The sequence below is a fragment of the Anticarsia gemmatalis genome, chromosome 21, assembly GCF_050436995.1.
Source record: "Anticarsia gemmatalis isolate Benzon Research Colony breed Stoneville strain chromosome 21, ilAntGemm2 primary, whole genome shotgun sequence".
In the NCBI taxonomy this organism is placed as follows: domain Eukaryota; kingdom Metazoa; phylum Arthropoda; class Insecta; order Lepidoptera; family Erebidae; genus Anticarsia; species Anticarsia gemmatalis.
This window is the reverse complement of record NC_134765.1, coordinates 7,255,089-7,268,942: the sequence shown is the minus strand read 5'-3', so window position 1 is coordinate 7,268,942 and position 13,854 is coordinate 7,255,089. Positions and strand designations below refer to the sequence as shown.

Sequence of the window (13,854 nt, the reverse complement as noted above, 5' to 3'; positions counted from 1 at the left end):
CCAAGCTCCAGACTACTACTGAGAAATATATTAATATATAGTGTAACCTGCGCCGAAATGTCAGGCATTCTAAGGTTAAATGTGGGTTTGCGTTAATTCCCGTATTCTATAATTCCTATGAGCAACAGACGGATACACTATCACACGCGCGCCAGAGGCAGTCCGTGCTTAATGAACGTACGCCGAAATACTCGTGTATTAACTCCATACTCCATCCAACGTGTAATCCATAAAAAGCTTAAGATGATACGTACAATGAAACCATTTCTAGCAAAAAGTAATAAACAAAATATAATTCCGAATTCACTGCATAATGAAATTCACTAACACTGCGGAGTGACAAACAGAAACGCTACACAAAGCCCGAAAAAGATATTTTCTTTTTCAAAGTTAATGTGATAGAACACTAGTTGAATATAAAAGTCATTTATTAGGCATGGCTCGTCGTCCTAGAGAAATTTCATCTGAAATTTTCGGAGTAAAATGTATTTGCTTTGTTTTTACATGCGAACGCACGTCGCCTGTCGGCTGATTACGCTCCACGCTGTTACCGTCATTCATTTGAGTCTACAGTACACCGCCCCACTCAATCTCGTTTATTATGAACGTGCAGCGGGCGAGCAACCCTGCCTCTCGCTTTTTACATTTGAATATTTCGCTTCATGCATTACTTTTACATTGTTAGGAAAGTCTTTTTCAGCACATGATAGTGCACGGGAGACCCGAGCGCTGTTCATTTGCTTGGGACCTTTTTAATTGACGCTATGCCATTTTAATTTTCAACACTCATTTACACTCCCCGCTGTATAATAAGGCACTTTAGAGGAAACATGTGAACCTTAAATACACTTCTTAAGTAAGAACTTATGTTATCTCTGAGTGTAATGGCAAATAAAGAAAACCTGTGCCCATCATAATAAACTTTTTGGGACTCGATGCAGTTTCACCAAACACACTATAAAGGGTCTAGTTTCGTTTGTTAATTTTTGTGAATTAACAAACATTTTCGTTTACATTGTGTAATCACCACAAATCGATAGTAAATCATTAGTACAAAAAAGTATCAAATCACAGTTCACGCCCAGGCAGGGGCCTAATGCATAGAATTATTGTTAAAGGACATTTTTACAAAGTACTTCTTTATTCGAGTCATGGGAGCGAAGTGAAGCGGCACATTTTCCTACGGTGCCGACGTAAAGTTGCATAAATAAATAACTCGAATTAGAACCCTTCACGTAGCTCGCAAACTGTGAATGCTCGCGACTCACGGTGAATAATTTCTTACTGGCTTTTGTGTTCAACATCTCAGTGAATGCTTGACGTTTAACTGACAATTGACGAATTTAAAAGAGAAATATTGGTAGAAAAAGAACTTAATACCCATATGTCGCAGGAATGATCACATGGAATTACGGAGGTTTTAAATATTTAGTCCAAGACTACTGATTAGGCTATTTCTATTGTTATAAGTGGGTAAGTATATTTAAAAAAATATAACGGCATTCCCAAATCAATAAACAAAATTCCATTGAAACCAAAATCTACAATTTTGTCAATTTTATCTCATTATTGTCATTCACTTTAGAAATCTCATTAAACAAGTGGAACAGCTGATCCTTTGAAGATGAACAACAACAAAAAATGCAGTCATTGTAATTTCGAAATTCCCTATTAAAAACATTTGACAATAAGAGCTGGGTGGCAAGGGCCGAGGGCCGAGGCATGGGTTGTTGTTACAATTGATAGGAGCGGCGAGTTTCGGCTTCCCCTCGTTTTCGACCGGCTCACAGCACTCGGTACGTTCATTACAAAAAGCGTCACATCGCGGAACGGGCCCCGGTTTAATAATTTCACTCATTTGGGTTCCCCCGGGCGAGTCGGCGAGACAATGCGCGCCCGCCTAACGGTATCAATCAACATCAAACAACCCCGCTCTACTCTATCTATACTAAGCTTTAGGGTTGTATAAAGTACATTGTGCGCATATATTACTGTATTGAAATTATACAACCGTACAATCTCACGATTGCAGTTTTGCAGGCTTTAACACAATGCGATTTTAGACATCATTATTATTTTTTGACAATTTACTCTGAAATATACACAAGATAATCGACAAACTTATTAAATCATCAGCATCACTGAAAGGATAATTATTAGATTCAAAGACTATTTTCGTTTCGAATTTAGTAGTTAACAAAACATTATCACACAAAGTTTCGGCCTAACAATATTTCAGTTGTTAAGTATTCAACCCATCAATTACTTTTACATAAAGAAAGTCAGTGTGTATACTTTTCCAGATATTGCTTTAGTACCACAGCTAGCGACGCTCGTCGAGCCATGATTACATTTTCAGTATAAAATATAACAGCTCTAATGCGCTTTGAAGTCTGTAGTAAACGATTCTTTTTATCACACTCGTTATGCATGCACGTCGACGTCGATAAGCAACAAGCCCGCGGGATGTGTGCTCATCTCAATCCTCGCAAACACATTAGTAGTAGGGCACATACGTCCATGACGCATCCCCATCAAACAGCCGAATGCTGTTCAAAACAAACAGTACGCCCACGCAAAAGTTCGTGCAAGTAAAAATACAACTGTATTCAAATTGTAAACATGAAATTAATCATGTACGGTTTGTCTATAAATAACAAATAATGTAGAGAAGGCGCCGCTATTTCCTCCGTCTACTTTGTTATGTCAGAGGAAATTGCTTTCATTTTTCAGCTGGTAACAAAGTATGTAAATAAATCTATTTACGATTACGCCCACACGTACAAGGCGGACACTTGTAGGTTTTCCAGTGTACGGCACTATTCAGTAGACAAGCTTATTGTAGAGTGCCGTAACGCCGGACGCTACGCCATACTAACTCTGAATATGAAGTGCCAGTCCACAAATAGAGGCTTGACGGCTCTTGCCTGCTACGCGACGTTTACTCGTTTTCTTTAGCCACAATGTGTTTTAACGAATATTGCCCGACATTCTAGCAAGCTTAGTTTACTCAAGCGCTACAGAGCGCCGATTCTTGTACAAAAATGTTTTAAATTGTAATGAAATTTTAAACGAAATCACTGCCTCAAAAAGATATTATAACCTGGCCGTGCTGGACAGAATGTTTATTCCACCATTCTCATACCGATTAGAGAATCGTCAAGAAAAAATCCTACGACATGATACAGCCAATGACACATTATTTTGTTATCCAACATCTTTATAAATATCAAAATATTTGTACATGAAGCGAAAAATGTAATAGTTATTCGGTGAAAATAAATGAATGTTTTTAACAAGTAGGCGAGTACAGGCAGCTTCATTACGTGAGGTAACCGACATTGTACTATGTTCTTTACGTGACCAGCTGCCTACATTATTCAGCCATTAGCGAACAACACACACGAGTGTAAGGTCGACCAGAACTGAACAATTTAATGAGACCTATGTAAAAATAGCTTGCGTTATACAACTACCATACATCACAGTAATCTATAATATACTAATAGTAAAACAACATGTTGAAGATTTTAGTCTGTTTCAACGCTCTTAGCTCTGGAACAACCAGACCAGACGAGACGATTTAACGAGGAACAAATTGATCACCATAAAGGTAGGTGAAATGCGCAACATATAATAAGATTCTTCTAAAGTTAAATACAAATTGTTAAAAGCTATGTTTATCGTGGGATAGCTTATTTGGTTGGTTGACTTGATGGCTTTTTAATACCCGCCGACTTCTTGATTCACCGAGCAGGAGACACGTTGATTGATAACGGGGGAGAATTATGGCATTGTACAGACCCGGGTTGAAACTATTATTATTATAGAGGCACTTAGTGCTGGTCATTGGCTAATTTAACTAGAAAAACTTACCGAATCTGGATCGTGTGTGTTTGGTGTGGACGGTTGAGGCGGCCTCGGTGGAGGCGGGTATCCCTGTAACACCAGGAAACATAAATATTATGCACATATTTTAAAGTTATACGATTGATGAATAATTGACCATCACCTACGTGGTTTACTACGTTAAGTTAAATAAATCAATATGTACAAATGTACCTAGTATAATTTAATGTAGCACATAGTGAACAAACCATCTAGTTACAAAGTAATGGATAGTCAATCCGGCAGTACGTGCTTCAAACATTCAGATTATCGGCAACATTCTAGTTGAGCGGACATTATCAACGTTAACGATTACAGCGTTGTACTGCCGTGCACTGACCAGACATTTCTAATGTCGTTGTGACTCCGTCCAACTGTATCAGCAATGTATATGGGAAACTGCGTCCAATAATATCGGTCTTATGACACAATCGCCGGTCGGATGACTCCGGTCACGACACTGGACATCTAATTGAAATCGAGTCCGGCTGGCGCCCGGCTAAACTATCAAGTTCCAGTGCAATCCACTTGCACCACAGATATAAGTTCAAAATGATATCACAAACAAGAACAAAAATTTCAGCGAAGTGTTTAACTCAGTCGGGGCGATTCGAATTAAATCGCAATTTCAAACGAGGGACGACGATGACAAAAAGTTCACAAGCTTAAGCCCAAAGTTAGTTTCGGGCGCTACTGTAAGCCGAAGGCCAGACTTTGCTACTGAAAACTACGTCCTAACACTTAACGTAGAAATAAACTGGATACACAAGGCATTAAACATTAACATTTTATCATTCTTATAGGTTGATGATCATTGTAATCATGACACTTCTTAACGTAATTCGTATTCAACACAATTTTGAGGCACCACTACTATAACATTTGAGCGTCAGTTGAAACATAAGCATAATAAATGCGGTGTGTCGAAAAATTGTTTGGTAACAGTTTTATGGGAACAAAATATGAACGCGAACAATACCAACAACACAATATGAAGGGAAAACTTTGTTGAAATGTCAAATAAACATCTAATTCCATATTTTGCACGAGTATCGCAAAGTTGTAGCGGACTCCGCAATTTCGAACACTCAAAACTTTATCTCGCAAAACACACTAATTGTTTTACCTCGTTGACATGATAAATGTGAATGCTCTGTTACGGCTCGGTGTAAATGCAGATACTTGCTTCTATCATATTAAAGTGCAATCACGATCTATTAATATAATCTATCAATAAATTATTGTGAAATTTATAAATAAAAAGCTTATATCTACTTATTTTATAACACTGTTTCTAAAGAGATCGTCTCAGGAGTTTTCAATACTGACTTGGATTACATAACAATATTAATAACAGTTAATACACCCGAACCTCCAATTCAATTTCAATCCGTTGACTTAGAAACGTACGAAAAGAGGATTAATCCGTTTAATATTTCCGGCAGTAAGTCCGAAGTGGGTGGAAATTAGTGAGGAAAGTGCACGCCGACCGACTGTAACAGAGGTAAGTCTGTTCCAAACTTATAATGAATCGCAAACAAGCTAGTGAAACGGCCACGGCATCATCTCTTTATCAAACGGGACATGTTTGCAATAACGTGGCATGTCCGACAACGTTAATATGACGAACTTTTACTGATTATTTTGGCAGTTACACTTATTCTACTAAACATAAATTAGGAATATTTAATAAAAACTTTATAACCCATAAAAATCAAGTCAATATTCGACCAGGACATTTGTCAAGGATGACATACGACCGGGTGGTAAGAACTTGAATGTCTCTACCATGTTCGTCTGTGAGTGCCTCACCTACACCTAGGTACAAGCTCTCAATAAATCGTGGCATCGTCTAGGTACGGCGTTCCCGGCCCATGCCGCAGGGTTGCCCATCAGACCACTTCTAATAAAACTTTATCATAATAACGTCGCAGTAAGTAGATGAATCTCACAATAGACAAGACAAATGTCAGTTTCTCTTCTCTTTACAATTGAATTGCATTATTTTGCGGAGATTGCAAAAGGGGGGAGCGAGCGGCATAATTTATCCAAGTCGGCAATTCCCGACAGCCCTGCCACCGTGACTCCGCCGCAGGAGAGAGAATGTACGCCCCACCGTCAGCGCTTTAGAGGTTTCCAACGGCGAGCGGGGCTGCCACACTAAAGTTCGGAGAATCCGGAGCATTTTGCAGTTTGTTATTATGAGAGCGGAGTGCTGCCAGCGATAAGTTGCTCTTTATGTACAGGGAAAAACAAGGACAAAGCGTAAAGTCGCTTCTTAGTTAATGTTGGAGTTGCGATAGTTACGAGAATAACTTACCTAATGCGGAACAGGGACTCTTTAATAGTGAAGTTTTATTATAGGGAACGACAAATCGGTTAAAATATATTTTCACGAAAAAACTGCTGAATACATTTGCTTATCATCATTACTGCAGGCCATCACATTCACACCTGGCATAGTAAATGTCTACAGCGAGGTTCTAACAGATTCTTATAAGGAAACCTATACTGAAGCCTGGGGCATACTTGACAAAAATCAAGCAATTAATCGCACGGCCTTTGACAAATATATTTCCTTGACAATAAAATATACTCAGTTTTTACTGGCGAAGGCAAAATGCGGGCTAGAGAACGGGTAGAACTGTCTCGTGCAACCGGCGCGCCTACTGTGGGGGAATATTAAACGGACCGTACCCCGCCAGCCATGCCATTATTATTATCTTGCCATTCTGTCCTAGTTCCGGGATCCAATATCCAGTATGCTACGCTATCAAGCGATGTGATTGCAAAGCAAATGTTGTGTATCATCACTATTCCACTATCGACTACACAGCTTAGAGAAATTGGGTCTCACAAAAAGGAGGATAATACGTATTAATAAGCCATCGTATCGAAAAGTGACTGTATAAAATAATATAGGTACATCTCTAGTGTATTTAATGTTGCTTTAATACGAAAGTCCAGTAAAATATAATTAGTGATTCCTCATTACCGCGCGGCTGGCGTGGCCCCTCTGGACGTTCGTGCGTCTGCTGGCTTATGGTTATTAATAACGCTGGCCGCCCGCTCCCTCCCCCCTTGCTCCACGCCGCGCCCCCCCTCAAGCCCCCACGCTTGCCCGCGCTGCCGCTGCCGCACGTCTGACATTTTAATTCCGGAGCCGCGGGTATGAGTCCACTGCATAATTTTTTTATCGATAACTTTGTCGACAACTCAAAGGAGCTTCTCTATTTTTATATTGTTTGCTAATGAAGCATAAAATTTTACTGTTTATATTTCCAAATGACATGGCCTGGCAGTTCGAAAAAAGGGTCCATAACATTTATTTTCGTAACCTATTTTGCCCTAGTAGGTTTTAGTACTGTTTCTAATAACATTAGTCGAGTCCTTGACAATGCAATGAAGATAACTTATCCGCGATAGGTGCATAATAACTGTCAGACAATAGCAACAATGGTTTTTGGAAATCCAAATAAATAGTAGAAATACGTGAATCTTATTTCTGCATGAGAGCGGTAAGTATGTACAATATTCTGTATAGCAGTCGAGGGCAGGCGTACAATAATATCGAGTGAGTCAGTGAACATCACTAGCCACGAATGCTACAATGGCGGTCGGGCGAGCGCAGGTCGAGCGCAACATGGCTGCCTAGTAGGCGGTTCGAGTGAAAGGGACGGAGCAAGCATCGACTGTCGCCTTCCCTATCGCACTCGCACGCAATGCTCGCATCGATCTCCACTCTCTGTGCTCGCCCCCAGCACCAGAAAGGCGGAACTAACAAAATTACAAAGCGCTTTCGAGCCGCTAATCATAAAATAAGATACGACGTTTCATTTCGACCGTACGACTCTCGAGCGATCACGATGCTGGAATGGCCCTTGACTCTCAAAATTCTCTACTGACATCGTTGAGTATTAACCAAGCGTCGTTCGCTCAGAATTTAGTGAAGTCTAACTGATTTATATTGTTAGTTGGGTTGTAGTAATATAACATTAGCACACGGGTGGATCAACACTTTAGTTTTGTAAGCAAAACAGAAATAAAACTTGAATTTATAAAGATACAAGTGTGACGAAAAAATGACAATGTAATGTCGTTTGATTGAAGTTCTTTTCTATGCAAGACAAGCGTTGTCTAGAAACGGAATGGGGCTATGGCATAAAGCTTTACATCTCTGCGGAACTGGCGCCGGTGCCGGTCGGGTTTATGTTAGCATAAATTGTGGCCCGAGCCTGGCGGCGTTTAGTTCCAGAACTGTGTATGCCATCAAAAACATTCTGTAAAAACCTCAAGTCTCGCCGTAAAAAGTTGTGAGATCTATATAATACCAAGTCGATTAAGCTATTTAGTCTCTACTTAAAGGACCTTCTGTCTTAAGTTATTACGTATGTTATTATCATGCCAATTTAAAAAAAATACCTCTAACACAAATAGACCGACCTGGCCATCGCATGATTTGATTATTAGTAGGTATGTATCACACTACACAGCACGACGAGAAGTTAATGCTCCTGAAATGTTAATGGCGAATTTGTGTTTTCTTGCGATGACCAAGTCGATCTATTTGTTTTAAAGGTATTTTTTTTTAGTTGGCATGATAATAACATACGTAATAACTTAAGACAGAAGGTCCTTTAAGTAGAGACTAAATAGCTTAATCGACTTGGTATTATATAGATCTCACAACTTTTTACGGCGAGACTTGAGGTTTTTACAGAATGTTTTTGATGGCATCTCACTTCTTTTTGTAGAGCAAACATAAGTCCAATTTGTATGGAAAGACGTTTTTTTTTTCATAATTCAACATATTTTCCTATGGGAATGTTCTTCAGTTTCATGGGCTAAACACCCTTACCCACCCTATATCCCCTCCTGTTATGCCTCATATAGTAGGTACCTATTTACACCTATTTATTTTATTTTCTACAGTAATAATAATTCATTAACTGCAAATGTAACTTTGTAATCTTATACATTTATATAGGATTACAAAGTTATTGTTGCAGTTGGTGTATTTAGAAAACTGGACCGAAATTAGAAAATATTAAATTTTTCCCATGATTAAGACACTAAACCCTATTTGTATTCTAAATTTTAAGCTTCTAAGTCTGCTAGAAGTACCTTAGACTTTTGATGATCGGTGAGTCAGTGAGTCAGTGAGTCAGTGAATCAGTGAGTGACAAAATTCAAAATTTTAACAAGTTGTAATTTTTAAACCACTGGTTCAAATTGACTGAAATTTGAAATATACCGTGTTTATACAATGACTGATTAGTTGCTGAAAATCCAGGCTTCTTGTTTTATCCACAACGAAATTATAGGGGTGTCAAAAATAGCCCGAATTGCTTCGAGAAAAGGATGTTACGGCCGTGCCGCTTTTTTTTTGCTCGACTTGCGGGGGCACTTCCGTGCCCCCAGATAAAATCGACACAAGACGCGAGCTCCCGCGCTCTGAATTTCTGCTCCGTCGATTAAACGATATCTGACTGACGTTTAATTTTCGCACTACGCGCTCTTCATCAAAATAACGTTTTTCAGATAAACGTGTCATCTCCTGATTATTGTATTCGACACAAATACGTTGTCGGGTATATACCTGATTGAGCATCATTATCACATTGATCTAAACACAGATCTAGAACTTTGTAAGCTTTGTTTGTACAAGGAACAAAAAATTAGCGGACGATCAATATACCTCGTTCAGCGAGTTAAGTGTTTCTTTGCTGATAATAGCAGTAATCAGAAATCAGAGCGGTAATACTCAACTTTTATTGTCAATAAATTAAATGACGAGTGAGTAAGCCGTCGAGAATGCGAAACGAAGTTTTTTAAAGAGAAACTTGTAACTTGTTTAGAGCGTTAGGCGCGCTCGCATGCAAAGCTGCCAACATGTGCTACATCTCCATTATATCGTGGAGAGCCGCCGCTAGGCCGGCCACGTGCGAACCATACGACCGGCGGCGGAGTAAGGACATAGAAATATGTAAATCGCACTACGAGCCAAAAACGCCGGGCTCACGTTCCACGATGAATGCCGATGCCGCGCTATGACGAACCGATCAACCAAGACATAGAGTCACGCACATCATGACACGAAATATTACATCTATCAGACATTTCCTTTGAGGAATTATTTTTATAGCGTATACTTTGCGAACAAGTCTTTCTCACTTATCAGTCTATGTCTGGTGAATGTAGACACACAATCTGCATAACTACTACGAAACATTGTATATAGAAAACAAGCAAAAGGTATAATATTGTTAGATGATTTTATAAGGTTAATGATACAACCTCAATTTTATCGAGACCGTTTTAAACATTTTCGTACATGGAGTAAACATACAATTCCCTTATCGAAGTTATCGACCGAGTTAAGTCGCTATAAGTTCTAGTTAAGACAGCTCTCGGGACTAGTTTTGGGCCGCGCTCGAACGTGAAATAAAGAAGCATTGAAACTAAATACAACTCGAACCGATCTAAGTACTAAACACAAATATATGCATGTTTTAAAAAGGGCAATAATATCACGACACAACAGCTACACGCGAGAGCGTACAAGAATAGATATTATTGTTAATGGTGATATGTAAGAAAACAAACCTATATTCCACAACGACGGTTATTCTACGTAAAATAAAAGAGAGGTTGGAATAACGAAACAGGAAAACAAACATAACGAAAGTAAAAGTCGTCCATTAGATGGGGTATGGTATGACCATAGACGGTTTATTGAAATAGTTATGGTTGGGGATGGTAATTTTTAAAAATTGCTAACAACGAGGGGTTTCGTACATTCGGCAGCAGTTTAATGTGCAACGATAACAGTAAAGTTCATAGCCAAAGTTCCATCCACCGAGTTCCCTGGATTACTATACTTTCCATATAGAGTGGGTTCAATTTCGTTAAAGCTATACAGATTCGTATCTATGCGCGTGCTGACACCAACTATACAACTGTAAGTGTAAGAAAACATTACAAATGAAAATATATATTTATTTGTGCAGAAACTGCTTCTACACACGCCATGACTATTTTAGTTATCTACTACACAAATAAATGTAAAAACAGTTTTATTTCTGGATTTGTAGCAAACATAAATTGATTTACATAACATCTTTAGAAGTTACGATAAAAATACAATTATAATAATTGATGTGTTGTATGGTTTGTATGTTACGGGAAAATAACATGTAATTTACTCAAATAATCTAAAGGCATTTTTATAAATTCGATTGGCTTGTATGGAGTAACAAATATCGTGGTAATAAAAATAAAAAAACGACGGTGATTCGTGTTCGATTAGCAACAAATCGTTTATCTTACTTGCTACGTATACGTATCTTGAAAAGTTAGCGAAGCAAGCAGTAGAGTCGCGACCAAAATTATCGAAAATTTCCGACGGTGACGCTCGCTCGCGATATCGGCGCGATAAACGAAATGCAAACATGACGTCGCCACCTCGCCGAAGAACATGTTTTACTTATGAAACTTTAGGAACGATGCGAACAAATAGCAGGAATCATTTGTAATAAAATGTTCTTATTTCGCGTTATTTTACAACGTAAGATAAAAATAGTTACTCTACTGCTAATACGACATCATGCATCACTCAGTCTATAGGTGGAAAACGCTTAAAAATCCGTTTAATAGTTTATCGCAAACAGACAGCAAGACGCGACGACGGGCTTTGTTATAAGTGTAGTTATTGCGTGTTTATTTATTGAACTCTATTATAGATGAATACTTCAAAACATTACCAGTACGAATCTTCTACCAATATGAAACAAAAAAGCTGTAGTCAATAAATTAACAGTTTCACGAGAAACACCTGCTCTTTATAAAACATTTTAAACAACCCATAAGTTCATTTCAAAAACATAATCATATAAATAAGTTCAGTTTACGTGATTACCGACGTATGTTAAATGGTGAAACACGATGAAAGATGTAATGTTGGTGTAGCTATTTATCGGAGTTGGTTAAAGGGGTTCCCCGATTTGGATTTTACAGTCGGTATTGAGTGAATTTGCAATTCAGAGCCGGCACAACTGCAGTACGTTAAATGCTCGTGAACTAGCTACGAGTCGGAATTACCTTTGCTGTTCAAAGGTACTTCCACTTCCATCCACGCTTGTGCGGGTACGAGTGAAATGTAATGAGCTTTTCATTACGTTACAGAGCCGATTAGAACTGGGTCTAATCATTTAGATTCTAGGCATTCTTACGTAGACGAAAATAATAGTTGCTGTAACCGCATTCTGCATCAGAAGTATTATTTTCCAAACTTCTTGCTACTTGGTTTTTGAAGACACTTCCGAAATATGTAATATGTCTCGTGTTCGTTGTGTACACTATTAAATAAAAAATATATATTATTTTATCGTATGGTTATTGGCTAATGTAGTGTCTGGGTTGTTCAAGCCGCCTAAAAAGTTTCTGACATCTTTTTTTTTTTAAACATTCCTGTCCCGGTTCTGGGCAAGGCTCTTCTTTCACACAATGGCTTAGTAAACAACAACCGGAACCAACTTTTTACGTGCCCTCTGAAGGACGGATACCCAGTTATTACTATTAAGCATTTACCTATCTATGGATTGACCGCGCCGAGTGTTGCTTAACCCACAGATCGATAACTGTCTAGTGAGCGCAGCTCTATAGTCACTGTTCACTTGTCACAACCGTTATTCTAAACTCGTTTAAGAATACGGCAAAATGAGTTTTTAGTACGGCAATAATAAAAAAGCAACCTTAACGATAAAATAAAAGTAGGCTGTTTCAAAGCAATAAATCTGAAATCCGATCTTATAAAATACGTACGTTGCTATTAAAACTATAAGAGATAATAAGATCAGTAATAATAACAGCGTAAAATTTGAATAACACAATCAAAGGATATCTGCCTTTATTAGTATTATGCTCACAAGATAACGACTAATTTGTGATCATTGATCAATGAAAGTAACAACTTAGTAAAAAATACAATCAATTGAAAACACAAGTCACGACATGGTTCATCAAATCACAAGAAGAATTCAATCAATTGTTTGTTATCTTACGATTGGAATTCTTTTACATTTTTTGTCTTTAATTACTTTCAATATTTATAGACGCAAAAAAACAGAGACCTTTATTAAACGTGAAGAATTACTCGCACTTATGAGTCGACATTTTCAAATGACAGGAGAATCTATCTTTCAATTACTTGAAGCCTCGTCGGTCGAACTAAGCAACTAACAAAAAGTTTTATATAAATCATGCATAACAAACTTAGAGGAAACTTCTCAAGGCTAATACAGCAAGTTTTTGTTACAGGTTCATAGTTTGAACTGTTACTTGGTAACTAATAAGTTTTCCTTATCAAATCAAAGTTTTTGGGCGACGACTTCGTCTTATTACTTTGGTATAGCTAAATAAATCAGCTAATTCAATTTGGCCATTAATAAAAATAGTCGTGATAGATCGTCTGAATAGAATCCTAATCAACATAAATACTATATGAACCAATTTAGAAAAGATTTAAGGTATATTAAACATTTTGCAAAGAACCTTGAACAGTATGATTCACGATTCACAATTTAAATGACTTATCGACTTTACCCATTCGAATATGTGTAAAATTTTATAAATATCAATGATAAGAGTTCTCTGAACAGTTGTTGGCCTTGAAGGAAATTTTATTTCTTTAGGAATTGTTTCAAAATTTCAACCCGGATTGGGTAATAGTGGTGTCTTCAATCTTATCTCCCTAACTGTCAAACATTCAACGATTGGCAAGAAGTTTTGTATCTAAATAACGCAAATAACTCATTCAGTTTAATTGGCAACACTATTACTATGACTAACATCGCTACAATTTTAGACAGCGTGATCGCGGCCACGAATAGAACACCCCATCACTTCTCGTGGGAGTGAGTTGCTAAAGAAATTAAATAAGCAAACAATGGACTTTTTAATTTCCTT

The 13,854-nt window shown here is 37.9% G+C and overlaps 1 protein-coding gene across 16 annotated transcripts in view; it reads right to left on the bottom strand.

The window, feature by feature from the left end:
* Positions 1-13,854, bottom strand: part of osa (trithorax group protein osa) — an 83,181-nt gene that overhangs the window by 42,610 nt on the left and 26,717 nt on the right. For all 16 annotated transcript variants that reach the window (XM_076128337.1, XM_076128352.1, XM_076128342.1 and 13 more), the window contains exon 4: positions 3,877-3,939. In XM_076128337.1, the coding sequence (XP_075984452.1) occupies positions 3,877-3,939 (63 nt within the window). The remainder of the gene's footprint in view (positions 1-3,876; positions 3,940-13,854) is intronic.